Source organism: Malus domestica, chromosome 13 (genome assembly GCF_042453785.1).
Source record: "Malus domestica chromosome 13, GDT2T_hap1".
Lineage (NCBI taxonomy): Eukaryota > Viridiplantae > Streptophyta > Magnoliopsida > Rosales > Rosaceae > Malus > Malus domestica.
The window spans coordinates 3079461-3095650 of record NC_091673.1 but is presented as its reverse complement, the minus strand read 5'-3'; the positions used below and the strand labels follow the sequence as shown (position 1 = coordinate 3095650).

General features: G+C 35.8%; 1 protein-coding gene and 1 long non-coding RNA gene across 2 annotated transcripts; one reads left to right on the top strand and one right to left on the bottom strand.

Annotated features, from left to right (window-relative positions):
• Positions 1–411: 411 nt before the first annotated feature.
• LOC108175085 (uncharacterized) lies at positions 412–1186 on the bottom strand. Its single transcript, XR_001791900.3, has 2 exons — positions 719–1186; positions 412–595 (listed from the first exon to the last, which is right to left on the bottom strand). It is a non-coding gene; the product is annotated as an uncharacterized lncRNA (long non-coding RNA).
• Positions 1187–13873: 12687 nt separating this feature from the next.
• LOC103414417 (F-box protein At2g26160-like) lies at positions 13874–14886 on the top strand. The gene has a single exon (XM_029090911.2). The coding sequence runs from the start codon at positions 13916–13918 to the stop codon at positions 14738–14740; it is 825 nt and encodes a 274-aa protein (XP_028946744.1). The 5' UTR covers positions 13874–13915; the 3' UTR covers positions 14741–14886.
• The last annotated feature ends 1304 nt before the right edge of the window (positions 14887–16190 follow it).

The following is a 16190-nucleotide window of genomic DNA, read 5'->3' as shown; positions in this document are numbered from 1 at the left end:
AACTTACTGTTTAAAGGAAAAAAAACATGTTTACCATAATAAACGGTTTTATTACATTTCACACCTTCTCGATGTTGTCGATATCATACTGATAGGAAATAATCCTACACAGTTTTTTTATATCGTTAAAGATGAATTTAATTCCCAACCATTAAAAAGTAATACATGGATGTAATATGAACCAACAAGAAAAAGAAAATACAACAAGCATGGACTTCTAAAAAAACCTTTCGATTTGAAAATTTCCAAGGTGGAAAAATCCACCGAAAGGAAAAAGAAGATCTCTGCTTGCCATCACAAGAAATCATCGACTCTGTAGCTCTGTCTTCACCTCCAAAAACGGCATCAACCACGGAGGAGCGTCCTCAATCCAAGGCTCCAAGCTATAAATTTGTCACAACTTAATGCGAATTGTGCCAACCTATATGCCATTGCATTTATTTCTTTTAACTTGCAACGACATGCAAAACTTCTAAATCTTCGTTTTCCAAAAAAAAAAAAATTCTAAATCTTCTACTTAGCTCTGCTTAGTCTCCTCCACCAAGTTCCCATTTATGCCTCTATCGTCTTCAATCTCCAATCCTACACAGTTCAACTAAAGAATCAAGCTATCAAAATGTGCAAATATAAAGTTGAAACACCAATAAAGTTTGAGTTTCCTATATTACATCAAACATATATATGGTACTGTACATAATATAGGATTTAAATTGATCACCTATAGCTAGCAAGGTCGCATATCTCTAGCCGCAGGAGAGAAAAGGTTTGGCAAGGGACTGGCGACCCTAGGCGACCTTGGTGGCAGCTCAGAAAGCTGTTTTCCACGCTCATCATAATATATCACACCTGAAAATTCAGGTGGCTGGCACTTCTCACCCATCAAAATTGACCTCTGCCACACCCCTCCTTCTCCAAACCCATCATCCACGACTTCAACTTCTTCCCCTTTATTTTTGGAGACGAGTGGAATTGCCTTGTTGCTGAGGCTGGCCACAAGTTGCTTAGGTGCCGCCGAGGGTGACTTAGTTTGTTTTCCGGGCGAGGCACGGCGGTGTACATGGTTGGCTTTGGCACATAGAGCTACAAGGGCAGAGACTGAGACGAACAAGGCGATTGCTAGCGGCATTGAGGCGAAGTTGTTGGCTGCAACCTCTGGTATTGGACGAACCATGTTGTGAAATATAATTGATTATATTAAGATCATTGAAATTAAACCTGCACCAGTTTGGGTTTATATAAGAGATGGTATATTAGTTTAATTATTTTGTTTGAATTAGTTGTGGCCGGTGGAAGGTGGGGGGAACTTGTTGAATATAATTTGTATCCTTCCTACTATTCTCTAAATGTGTGTTTTTGTTTTAATTATTAATTAATTTAGTCGTGATTTTTCTTGTGTAGTATAGACATATGTGTTTGAAAGTATTTTTAAAATAACTGAAAACGTTTTTTATAAAAGTGCTATTAGAGTCAATCCTTGATAAAAATATGAGTGAATCCTGAATAGCATTTTAAGTGCGCTTCAAGTGTTTTAGAACCTAAAAATATTTTCACTAAAAATATTTTTAGTTATTCTAAAAACATTTCTAAACAATTATATGTGTCACAATCTTCTATCGAGATCTAGCTGTATTAAATTGTATTATTGTTACTTGTTAGTTTGAAGTTGTAAGTTGACTTAATTTGGATTAGGTTTGCAAAACATACACATATTCGTCTTTCGCAATTAATCACCTTCCCGGAAATGGTTCATGATGGATAATTTTATCAATTTTCTGAATCGTTAACAGAAATACCTCAGATGAAATGTTTATTCTTAATATGGTTAGGGCAACGTTGACAAAATCAAGTTCAGAAAATGTTTATTCCTAATATAATTGGAGAAGTAAATAGAGAAAGTCGGCAGACCCTTTGAAACGTGGGTGGGGGTGAGCCATGAGTGGGAGGCCAATATTGCGTTTGTATGCATGGTCTGGTTGATCGAAACGGGTCATCTCTGCCTATATCACATACTCATTTAATATGTACACTAACAAAAAACACGTTTTAAGGTTGTAGCATGCAAGCAAGGCTAGAGAGAAACCTTAATTTCCTCCACACCTACTGTTGGTCTAGAGATTGTAGATGACATTTAATGGCATTATCAGGGTATGTGTTTACGTATTTCACATTAATCGTTTGTAAAAATTCTAGAGTTCAAGATCTTGACTCATAGACTGAGTCTTATGATTTTACGCAATTTTAAATTTACGTTATATTCATAAATTACTGATGAATGATCGAAAATATGTAGCATTTCTCGTCTCAAATGAATCAGGTAATTGGGACTCAAATCTTACACATTTGAATCTTAATACGAGTACAAGCGCATCGATCGCAAATTAAGTACAACGTACCTACTTACTAGCTAGGTTACTAACAATGAAATAAATAACTAACTATACCTAGCTTGTCTAGCACGCAAGAAGAATATATTTGATCCAAGCACGTATATATGTAGCAATTATTGTTTAATAATAACAAAAAATGGAAAATCGATTTTAAGTGTCTAGCTTAATTTGCCCAAATAATAATAATGGCAAACAGGAATTCTAATGGCATGTTGAGAGATGATTGTGCTTTTACCCCATCATAAAAGTGGATTCTTGAAACAGATTGATGATGTGAAACGTTAGTTGAGATCATCAATTAGTATTTATATGTAGTGCACTAATATTTGCACATATCGGTTTATAATCGATGATGTTTTGGTTAGAAGATGTAATTATGAGACAAATGCTTAGGGCAAAACGGATAGAACAAGATATAGGAAGACTCGGAAAGAAGCTTTAGAAAATATATGGAGTAATTATTATTAACAAAGGACTTGACACAAAACTGAACACAATGACGTTCTAGAATTCATATAACCGTTCCTATTTAGTTGGATACAGTTTAATTGTTAGAGATGCGGATGTTTTAGTTTTACATTCCAAATTTTTATAAATAATGCACTAGGACACTCATACTGTATATGTACATACATACAGATTCGTGATGCCAGCCTATTAGCATTCATGATGACATTAATGTGCCGTGATAAGTCGGTCTATCCAAAGGGAAGATCCCCTTCGGATCTCTCTCATCAAATCCTAGAGATCCGGAGATCTGAATCCTTAAAATTTGATCCAACGACTACAATTATTATAACTTTTAGAGAGACTTTCTGTTCGTAGCCGTTGGATCGAATTTCAAAAGTTCGGACTTCCAGATCCCTAGGATTTGGTGGGAGAGATCCGGAGAGGATCTTTTCCCGTATCCAAATTCTAAAAGAGGTGTGGCAAATAAGTGGCACCAAACCCATCATATGTTGGTCGACCTACAATGCAGAGCTTAATCAATCTGCAATGCAAAGAAAGAAAAAGCTTTTACACTAACCATCCTCATTAATTAATTAATTATATCTTAATTAACGGTTATGGATGGTGTTAGCTATAGCAAATGGAGAATGTTTTTATTGTGTCCGGAACATGTGTAGTATACGATATTATCGTTATATAAGTAGAGGAAAGTTCTATTTTCAAATGTTCTTTAACTTGTATAATAACATGTGATCTACAGATCACGTAATACGGACACACTAAAAATCCATCTAGAAAATGCTAGACAAATATCTTCTCAAAGCGTGCCGTGCCGTCACAGCTACTCATGTTTCCTTGCAATCGATCGATTTACATAAAATTGTAAAAACATTTACAAGATATCATAGTAATCATGCCCATAAACTGGAGTATTAATTCATTCTTCCTTTTCATTATGAAAACAATTATAGTGTCGACAATCGACCATCCCTTCATACATGAATGTACAACCCCCAAAAACTCGATAAATTTATATCAAAACAACTCTTTAAATTTTATAACTACGGGGAATATAAATACGTAGTGTATTATTCTATATGTTATAATAAGAGTCGACAAAATAATTAATATGTCTTATTTTTAAAGTTTATTAATAAATAAAAAACAAATCTACATATCATAATCTAAATAGAAAATAATATCACATGACCATATTTTAAGTACACCAAAAAATTACCCCTCAAGCTCCTACATTATGGTTCTCTGTTTTCTCGACAAGACAAATTGAAATAGTGGGGAAAACATCATATGTAAGTAATAATAAACGCTTTGATAATATTAGTATAAATCTTTCTTTTTCTGTATATTTATCTTTCCTTCACTCCATGTACAGTACTTGATCACCTGAGAAATTAAAGCTGATATGATCAATGGTGCAAAGGGTTTGGACCGGTGGGAACGCGTCGCTTTTCAACACCATAACGTGGATCAATCTCCATCGGATCATCGGCCGAGGGCTCCGATTGTGCTTGCATGTGATGATGATCATCCGGTAAAGTTTTTGATGACCTTTGGCGTTGTTGGTGAGGATGTACAAATGAAGTGAAGTCAAATTTGCTTGCTAACACTTTTCTGCTGATCGTATTAGGGAGACGCTGATGATGATGAGAAAGCGATGATGAATAAGATCTTATGCTTTCTTTGTGAATGTTTGTGGTGGAAATCTTGGAGTAGTTGTGGAAATATTCATGAAACAAGAACAAGAAGAGGAGAGAGAGGCAAAGAATGGTGGAAATAAGAAGGTGGTGAGGAATTCTCAATGGCATGGTGGAATAAGAGGAGGAGGAGGAGATAGAGGAGAAGGGTGCGAAGGGGAAGCATGGATCATGTTAAATGAAGAACCCGATAGAGAGAGAAACTTCCCAATTTTTCTTGACAGCTTAGCTTGATCAAATTTAATCTGCTAAAGATATATATATATATATATTATAGGAAAGCTGAGAGAAAAAAAAAAGTTTATGTATCTCTAAAAATATTATGTGGTGTATATTATTTCACGTGTTATAAGATGAGTGTATCACATGATTGACATGCTCGAGTTGTTAAGTATATTAATATAAGAACGTTTGCACATGTTATAAGTTTAATCACTGTTCTAAGAATCCCCACCTAGCACTGCCTAGGCGCTAAGCGGTTGGCTACTGCCCTGATTAGTCCATAATCATTTGAAAATTAAGAAAGTGCGTCTAGACCCACTTAGGCGTCTGCCTAACCCGCCTAAACCTGCCTAAGCACCCCCTAGATTGCGACTCTCACTTAGACAATAAATAAATAATTTTCATTTTACGTTTTAATTTTTCAATAAAATGTAATAGACTTATTCAATATTTGGATGAACACTCATTATATGTTTGTTCCTCATATTTTCAATATGTTACTTTATAATATATATATATATATATATATCATTTCATTTTGTGATTTATGAATCACAATATAACTATGTGTGATTTTTAAGTATAAATAGACATTTATTTATACAATATATAATACCTTTACTTAAATCCGTCTAGGCACTAGGTCCCAACCTGCCGCCCGACTAGTGTCTAGTGTCTTTTAGAACTTTGAATTTAATAGAGCAATAGCATCATGTAAACAGTGCTTTGGTTACACTATAAAATCTCTAGAGAAAAGATGAGAGAGAGTAATTGAAAACATCTGTGTTCTTGCAAGAAAATTTTCAGTGAGCTGGAAATATGACCTGATACACCAAGTATTATAATACAATTGGTTGAAACTTTTTTTTCAAGTGTTCAACCAATTGTACTATTATAATTGGTATACCGGACAGTGTTCTCGACAAACTAAAAAATCTCTCGGATTCCTGCCTTTCATATGAGTCTTGCTACTACCTTTCTATGCTAATTTAATGTTGAGGAGGAGAAAAGAAAAAGAGAGGACGGTAGACCCTTTTCCCAAATAAAGTTTATATTATCATTGTCAAACCCTCAATCATATGTTTTTTTTACTTTTATTTAAGCTTAAATTTTGTTTCTAGGATATACTTGATGCATAGGCAGAATATGTAGTTAGTGTAAGGATTAATGTTAACCTTTCTCAATTAATGGTTGCAAAGTAAAACTCCGTACTGGTTAATTAGTTGAGTGGATTGCAACTAATTAAAGAGTGAAGGGACATGCAATCTACGTTATCTACAGACAAAGCAATGTGGGATGTGGAAAAAGGCAATATTTTACCATTTTTGATCTTATTTGTTCGTGTACAAGTTTTCAATAACATCGCAATTTATAAATAAATAAATAAAAACTTCTGACTCAATACTTTACGAACAAGGATAGTTTGAGGATGGTAACATTTAATTTGTGAACTTGAAATTTTTTTATTTGAATAAACGATATTATTTATACTAAAGTGAAGTGAGTGAGCTTAACTTAGCTTCGCAATGAGTTAGCAATAATTTGGTTCAAATTCGCCTTTGACGAGAAACGAACTTAAGACCTTTTACTTACAAGTAAAAATAGATACTGTTAGACCGTAGTTTGTAATCTAAACATCAAAGATTACATTTAAAATAAAGTGAACCCATGATTGACAGACACAAATGATCTCTATATAACTTTTCATTGATTTTGACTGTTTATATAAGGGATTCGCAATTATGTTAAACTATGATTTCTTATATAAAATCATTATGGAGTCTGTTTGTTTATCCCAGACAACTGATTAATATGTGTATTACACTTTTAGCCTAACTACAATAATTAGCTGCGGGGTGAAAAATCTTTACTACAAGCAAGGGTTGTAGAAGTTATCTACTAGTTTTGACATGCAACCGTTGATCATCAAACAAGTAAATATCCATCGGATTTGGATGCGCGCGCATATATATATATGTATATAGTTATTCATACTTTAAATTTTTTATATTTAGAAAGAAAAATACATGAGCGCAAAATAAAATTTTTGAAGTAACTATGACAGTTACCTATATATAGATATGATAAATGGCCTAGATAATATCACGTCATTTCTTTAAACAAAATGTCACGATCCAAATCTTGACATCCCTAGCTATCAGAAAACAATTCATCATGATATATATATATATATATATATGTGTGTGTGTGTGTGTGTGTATGTGTGTGTATATATATATCTATATATATATATATATGTAACATCTTGATTCATGCATATGCCACTCAAATGTAACTTCTCTCTATTCTTAGTGTTTGGGAAGGGATTTTCTCCACAGTTATAATGTTAATGTCAATTTAATCAATTGGCTCTTAATATATTAATTAATTTGTTGGAATTTTTGTTGATAGATTAAGAGAACTCTAACATGGAAATCATAATTAATAGCTCCATAAAAGAGTTTTATTATTGACTTAAATAACTTTTGTCCTTGTGAAAATATGAGGATAAAGTCCTACAATAGTGAATGACCAAACCATGCAAATACCTATAAGGAGTTGAGCTATTCTACATATTACCTATTAATTATATGGTGGAACCTATTTTGTTTTCGCTCTAGATAATCTCTCCACGTAAAAGTCATAGAGAAGTTTTACATCATTGCATATTGCATATACAATTGTATGCTTACCCTTGCCATGGTACGGACATCAACTCAATTTGATTAACTTCCCCACAATTCTCGTATTTTGTTGCCCCTACTGACCGTATGTATGCTCGAGCCAAGTCAAATGTTGCTTTCCGTAAAAAAATTTAGGTGATCGCACGAGCATTGTTTCCTAGTATCTTCTTGAACTGGTTCACTACCATGTGGATTTGGTCAGCTTTGCATTTGATCTTGTCATCGAGCTCTTTATGTTGTCAATTGTCTTGCTAATCCTCTTATATTTTCTACCTCGCAGATGCTCTCAACAAGATGCATGGAATAGAGAAGATCTTTGAGTGTGTTCATATTTTCTATGTCCATATTCCCAAGTAATGCTCAGTATAGGATGCTCGTCAACAACTTCGGCAATCTTTCGAAGCTCCAATGATGCAATGTGGGTCAGTGAAACTTGGTATGCGAAATGGCTGATCTCGTAGCTTAATGTGTATCCCACTTGAAAAACCATGAACGTTCGATGAGCCAACAGAGCCCGCATCACATCCCCTAATGCCCAATAAATAACCTTAGCTAACCATTCCAATCCATATATATATATATATATATATATATAAAGTTATAAACCCAAACCAATTACAACCAAAACCAATTGATTAACTAACCGACTAACTAAACATAGGAAATCTCTCTACTAATTAATAAAACACTCATTATCAACCAAAATCCTATGAAATTACCAGTTTAACTTTCTAATTAAAACAGAACATAAATAAGAAATATGGGATAGAAATGTAATTTCACATAACCATATTTTGCTGTTTTTTTTTCAAAGCCTCACATACATGTAATCCTAGCATATCTCTAATTATAAAAATTTAAAAAAATTAAAAATTAAAAATAAAAACTTCCCACTCTCACGTTCTCTATCAGTCCCTTCATCTCTCCTTCTATTTCAAAAACAAAAATAAAAAAATTTCTCACACACATGCTAGTAGGTATAAACAGAATCCTAACAATCTACAAGTCACTGATGTGCCAGTAAACTTACATCCACAAAATTTAAACTCAAGATACACAATCAATAATCACTAGAATACATTACATATAACATAAAGAATCCGCAGGAAAACGCATCAACATATATACAATCTTTATTAAAAGAGAGATTGGATCAAAACAATCTACTAGGTCATAATTAAACCTAATGAAAAATTAACCAACAAAGATTCGAATTTTCATGGCCAAACAATATATCCACATGTTTCAAGACTCCAAGCATATTCACTGAATCTTATTATTTATCACAATACAGATGAACATTGAATCTTACTTATTAAAACACTTTGAAGTTACAAGTCGGTTGTCTCGGCAATTTCTTCACATCCTCTGATGTGGAGGATCATAACCGTTTGCCTTTTAAGAGAAAGTTCTTTGCACCAGACTCTTATACCATGCACCACCTCACAAAGATCATTACATTTTTTAGCAAAGTTTAGAATGTTGTCGCAGAAAGCTTTGCAAAACTTACAAAGATCATTCCATTTTTTAGCAAAGTTTAGAATGTTGTCGCAGAAAGCGCTGACTTACTGAAGTGATGAAGAGCATTCCTGTTAGTGTTTTTAGTGGGTTTCTGGTCAATTTTTAATTCACTTCAATATCTCATGTCATAACGTAAAGAGTTTATACCAAGTAATTAAAATGTTGGTATATTAAGTTAAATTTTATTTCTATATTTGAATCCCCTCACCATTATCATTTGAAAAAAAAAAAAAAAAAAAGAAAACTAACAAATAAGTGATTGGGAAGTTTGCGCAAGTTTATTATCTTTACCTCCTTCACAATAAAAACAAAGTTCATACATTTCAATAGGCGTGGTTCGGTATGAGATCCCATACCGAAACCCTTGTCCCGATTCCCAAACTGAAATTTTCGGGAATCCCAATTTCAATACCGATCCCAAACCAAATTTTCGGGAATCCCAATTTTTGGGAATCCCGAAATAGTTTCGGGATTTCGGGACAAATCGGGAATCCTGAAATGGTTTTGGGCTTTTGGGCTAAAATTCAACCTTTTATATTGAAAATTTGGGCTTTTGGGCAGGCTGCCAATCTGTGGTCTTGGACTAAAATCTGCAATCTGCAATCTGTGCAATCTGTGCACAATCTGTAGCCCAATCTGTGCAGTTTGCAATGTGAATCTATGCACAATAGCTATGTGATCTGCCTATTTAATTTCTCCTAATAGCATATGCGTGCAAGCACAAATCTTGTGAAATAATTATGAATATTCTATAAATAATCATATGCAAATCATTACCCGATTAATCACCAAAAGATCACAACATAAATCAACAGCTAGAAATTGAAAGACATATCATACTATCAGTTAAAGATTAAAAATAAATAAATAAATAAAATATAATAAAACAGAAAATTCACAACAAAGCAAGCCAATTAACAAAATCCACGAAGAAAATCTCAAAATTCCAAAACCTCTAAAGGATTATGAAAACAAAGACGTACCCATAACTAAGAGCTCAGTAGAAGCTCCGTTTACACAAAAGCTATAACCAAATGTAAAATTTGGATTTTTTACATTGTTTCTTCGTTTTTAACAATATTTGGGTTGCAAGTATATGGACAGAGGCTTCAAATTTTGAATTTGTAAAGGTTTCTGTCATTAGATACACAAATGCAAAATTTGGATGCTCCAGTGGAAGATCAGGCTGCAAATTCAAAATTCAAAACACAAAAATCCAAATTAAACACAATTCAAAAGCGATTTAATAGTTACCAACGATAAATCCACCATGCATGTAATAAAAAATACAAAATTAAACAAAAAAAAATATACAGAAAGAAGAAAAGGGTACCACATATTTGCATGTCGCTGCTGCTCTTCAGAACCCACAAAATTCGAGCCCAAAAGATGGTGGTGGCGGTGGTTCCGTGAGAAAGAGAGTTCAAGACGCAGGCTCTGAAATGTCGACTGGTGTTGCAGGTTGTTCCGTGAAGGCACCGAGAGGAGGCGATCGGCAAGGCGGATTGAACCTCGAAGTGCCGAGCTTCGAATCTCCGGCAGTGGCGAGATCTAGGGTTTTTCCACAGAGAGAGGGAAACCTAGATTGGCAAAATACGGAGAGAAATAGAGACCTTGATTCGAAGAGAAATGGTGAAACCCTAAATCGAGCTGCTTGGTGCAGAGAAGAGTGAGGCGAGGAGGAAAACGGGAAGAGCATGAGTCAAGCAGAGAAAAGACGGGTCTAGAGTGAAACGGTGGGGGAAGCATCTAGAGAAAATGTGGGTCGAGATAGACTGAGGTCCGTGTGTGTGTGAGTGAATGTCGAGTCGAGAGACCGAGAGAGATAGAGAGTCAAACACACACAGGGGTAACTTTGATTTATATGCAACGGTTGAGATTAAATATCAACATAATCCAATGGTTATTAAAATTCTAAATATATATTTAAAAATTAAAAAATATATATATATATTTTTTCGGTTTGGTTTGGGAATACCGAAATCCCAAAAACTTGAGACCGATTTCCGTACCGAAATTTCGGGATCGGTTCGGTATTTGGTATCGAAATTTTCGGGAACTTCGGTTTGAGAATTTTTCGGTTTGGTTTCGGAAATTTTTCGGTTCGGTTTGGTATTTTTGGGATTTTTTTCCAGCCCTACATTTCAATCATGCTAAATCAAACTTTGAAAATTGTGTGATGTTGATAAATCATGTTATTCACTTTCTTACCACAAAATCATAAAAATTGCATGGAATTTGACAATATGAATTTAAATTTAAAATCCTGTACAAGTTATTGGATTTGGGCCTATAGGATATTGGGCTTCCATATTCTTGTAGGATTGTGAAAAAAAAAAAAATTAAAGCCAGCATGTTGTATTATGTCCATAGGAAAAATGGAGTTTTAACGAAAAACTCGTGGTACTGTTCACTTTAACGAAAAATCACATTTTTTACACTAAAAAGTCAAACCTAATACTTTTTATTTTACCCTTTATTTTGTCCTTATAGTTAAAACTCAAAGTTTTCAAGTCATTTTCATTAGTTTTCCTTAGAAAAAATTATGTACCGAAAAAGGTAAAATAAAAGTTCAAAACCAAAACTTAAAATTTCACTTCTCACTCGATCTCCTCCAATCCCCCTCTCACTTCTTTCTGATTGTTTTTTTAATTAGGTCATGAAGTTCGTTGATCGAAGGAACATGGGTGCTAGTGCTACCTTGAAACGTCGTCGTCCCTCATCTGCCGACCGGGGGAGGGAGACCATGGGTACTGCCTCAACGCGTTATCATCTCCCCTCTGCCGACTGCAGGGAGAGGATGAACACGGGAGCTGCCTTGAAACGCCGTCGGGGTCGCTCGTCTGGCGAATGGTAGACAGAGAACGTGGGTGCTTACTCCAAACGTCGTCGTCACTGCTCATCTGCAGGGAGTGTGTTTGTTTATCCCGGACAACTGATTAATATGTGTATCACACTATTAGCCTAACTACAATAATTAGTTGCGGGGTGAAAAATGTTTACTACAAGCAACTGAGCAAGCGTTCTAGAAGTCATCTGCTAATTTTGACATGCAACCGTTCATCACTCAAACGAGTAAATATCCATTGGATTTGAATGTGCACACATATATTTATATATATACGGGAATTGTTATTTGCACTTCAAATATTTTTTATTTAGAAAGAAAATACATTTGTAAGAAGTGTAAAATGAAATTTTTGAAAAGATAATAACAATTCCTTGTATATACATGACAAATGCCCTAAATAATATCACGTCATTTCTTTAAACAAAATGTCACGATCCAAATCTTGACATTCCTATCTATTATCTATCAGGAAAGAATTCATCATGACATGTACATAATATTTTGATTCATGCATATGCCACTCAAATGTAACTTCTCTCTATTCTTATAGTGTATGGGAAGTGATTTTCTCCACAGTTATAATGTTTATGTCAATTTAATCAATTGGCTCTTAATCTATTAATTAATTTGTTGGAATCTTTCTTGATAGATGAACTCTTACATGGAAATCTTAATAATAGCTTCGTGAAAGAGTTTTATTATTGACATTAAATAACTCAAGGTAATGTTAGAGAAATTAAATTTGCAAATTAAATGATGTGTCACCAATAAGGATAAGCACGTTTATCAATGCTTAAGTAATAAACCAATCATCAACTTCTATGTCCTTTGGTTTCTCAAATTTAGTCTCCTAAGCATTACCCAATAACTCATGTTCATGTGAGAATATGAGTACAAAGTTTCACATCGATGAGAGACCAAACCATGCAAACCGTACAAGGAATTATAAACCGTTCGACTACTCCCTATATTGCCAAAGGAACTTCTAACTTTCTTCAATCCACTTCAGGACCACTAAGATGAGAGAGAGAGCCCGCATCACGTCCCCGAATGACCAATAAATGACCATAGCATAAGCAATATTTTTTTCCTTTATTTCCTTCCCCCCCTTTTTTTCTTTTTTTCTCCTTTAAATGTACGGGGTAGATGTAGTACAATTACAACCGGGTAAAAAAACCGAATTACAAACTGGAGACCCGATACAAAAGTTACTACATTGGGAATCATTCTATCCCCGCTCTCTCTCGATCTCTCTCTGGCGTTTTTCAAAGCCATCTTGGTTTCTCGATCTCCTTCAAACCCTCTCTCTCTCCGCGGGTCTCTCTCTCTCTCCTTCAATTCACATAGAAGTTCATCTCTGAATTTTGTACACTCCTTGGAATCTCTTTTATCCCAGTTATTTTCCTTTTCTCTTATTCTAGTTTCTGGTTTTTCTACTGATTTTGTAATATTGTTTGAAGGATTTCGTTTTATTTTCATATTTTCTGATTCCGAAACACGGTTTTTAATTAGGTCCAGAAGTTCGTTAATAAAATAAACATGGGTGCTAGCGCTACCTTGAAACGTCGTCGTCCCTCATCTGCCGACCCCGAGGGGGAGAACATGGGTGCTGCCTCAAAGCGTTGTCGTCTCCCCTCTGCGGACTGTAGGGAGAGGAAGAACACGGGAAATACATTGAAACGCTGTCGGGGTCGCTCATCTGGCGAATGGGAGACAGAGAACGTGGGTGCTTCCTCCAAACGTCGTCGTCACTGCTCATCTGCCAACTGGGCAAGCCTTCCCTCTCCTGCTCTCGTTTTGATTATGGATAAGCTGTTGGAGCAGCTTGACCTTGTCCGCTTTGATGTTGTTTGCAAGGATTGGCATGCTTTTGCTCAAGAATATAAAGATACAACAAAACGTTGTGGTAAGTCACTTCCCATGCTTATGATCCGCCCACTTTTAAGATATACCAAGGGAAAGGGATCCTCCTGTCCTCAAGGAAAGCGAGAACTGTACAGGGTCTCCGATGGAAAAGTGTACAAAAATGTTTTGTTACTCGTCTCAGTAGATGAACTAGACAAACTTCGATTGTCCGTGACTCTCATGAACCCTTTCAGAAAAGCAGTGGCTCCCGTTCTTCTCCCTCCCTTGGATAACCCCAATGCCGGTCCTTCTGGTTCCTTCTATTTCTATGGTTGGTTCCCAAAGGTTATCTTACACGGTGAGCCTGCTATGAATAATCGAGACAGTAAATATGCTGTTGTAGCAATCTACGACAGAATAAGTGATCATAGTGATCATAGGTTGGCTTTCTTTGAAGAGGGACAAAAGAGTTGGACTTACATCGACAACCAAGAGAACTATCTCAGTGATGCTATAATTTATAAAAACCAAGTCTACGGAGTTGGTCAATCGGGAGCGATTTGGTCATTCAACTTTAATAGCAAGCCGCCAAAAGCAAAGGTTCTTACACCTAACCATAGTCGCTTCGCAATTAAGGGATATCTTGTGGAATCGACTAAGGGAGACCTATTGCATGTTCGAAGATTTTTGAAAGAGGAGGCCAAGGAGTTCTGGACTGAAGGCTTCCATGTTCACAAGTTGGTGTTCAAGGGGAAGGACGAATCTGCTGTGGAGCAAGTTGAGGTAAAAAGCATTGGTGGTGAGGCCATATTTGTGGGTGACAACTATTCAATGTCTGTATTGGCTTCAGACCATCCCGGGCTTCAACCAAATTGCATATACTACACCGATGATTTGGAAGAAGTTGCGGACGAACCGCAGTATTTTTATTACAACGGACCAAGTGACATGGGCATCTTCAATTTAGAGGATGAGACCATCGCAAGACACTACTCTCCAAGTCCTCGGAGCATTAATAATCCAGCTGCCCTTTGGATTGTACCACCGTCTAACGAATTCTGCTAACTTCCAGTTTCCCGTGTTACACCTATTGCATGTTGCTGCAAATTAAGCCAAAGTCTAGCTCTGTATTTGTTGCACCTCTAATTAACGTTGCATTGTTCTAAATTTCTATAAAGTTAATTTAAATCTAAATGTCGGATTGTTCCCTACCTGCTAGTTTTCAAGTTTAAGTAGCAAGCTAGGTTCTTATTTGGTTTGATTATGAATGACCCCAGTGGTAATTAACTTGTGAAATTCTCATTTTTCACCCAAAAATAATCTATGGACTTCAGTTTACTTTAAGCACTCTATAAATAAAATTTAGTGGTGTCCATCTGTACTGGGAAGGCACTCCTTAGATTAGTAATCAAAGTACGTAAATCGCTCACAAACAAATATGTTAGCTGACCCAGCTGCTACAGCTCTAAGAAAGTCGATGGCTTAAGGAATTGCGCTACCCTAAAAGTATTAATAAAGGGAGAAATTACCCCAGAAAGGGTAGGGCCTTGAACTTGATAGCCCATATCAGAGCTATCAAGCCTTTTCAAGAGGCTAATTGCACTAAGTACGGAATCCGCCTATGCCTTGGTCACAGGCCAGCAAATAGATGAAAGAGTCAGTCGGTATTTTGAACCCCTTTTTTTATATGAAATCCACACTCTGAAGTTCTGAACCTAAGATTTCGTAACCTCGGTTAACAATGGGTATAGGTAGGTGCAATATGCTGCAGCTAGCTGGCAGCTCCAGAGCTGTAGCAAAAGGCTTATTGCGTATCAAATAAAGTGATTGAACTATCATACTTGGGTAGATGGGTAGAAATAAAGAGGGACGCGAACTTTTTGTACGTAGTATGCTACTTTTCTTTGAAACATTTCCGGTTATTTTGGTAGACAGAGACGGAATTGTTAGAGTGGATGTTCCCTTCAGAAGGGCAGAATGTAAGTATAATGTCGAACAAGTAATTGTAACTGACGAGTTCTATGGCACAAACTCCACGGACGGCCATCAGGCTGGGCAAGCTTGGCCTGATACCCAGCCCGTTTGGTTGGGAAATTGGCTATCTCCTTCTTCGTACTCGCACTCCCGAGGTCCATAAGCCGAGAACAAAAATGAATCACAGTGCGATACAGCTAGGCAATGCTCCTCAGCTTGCGAAGACATGAGGTCTTGCTCCAGAGACTCCGTGATCAATGTTCTCACTAAGGTACTTCTGGATAACTGAAGTCAGTAATTTACTGTTAGTTATGTGCCTAAGAAGAACCAATGTGAGTGATCTTTTAATTTATTTCTTGACAGCCAAGCGGAAGAAGAGCATGCACCTCAAAAACCCACGAGGAAATACAAATCCTTCACAAGAATTCGCCACGAAAAAGCGCGTGAGAATTGTAAGGGGATTTTGTATAAGAATTATTTGGAGATTTCAAACTTGTCTAAAATCGGATTTAAAACTAATAAATTATTGTCTTTAGTTAGA

Bases quoted from the DNA above. Each gene is read 5' to 3' on its own strand.
- LOC103414417 (XM_029090911.2), top strand. From the start codon at position 13,916: ATGAACCCTTTCAGAAAAGCAGTGGCTCCCGTTCTTCTCCCTCCCTTG.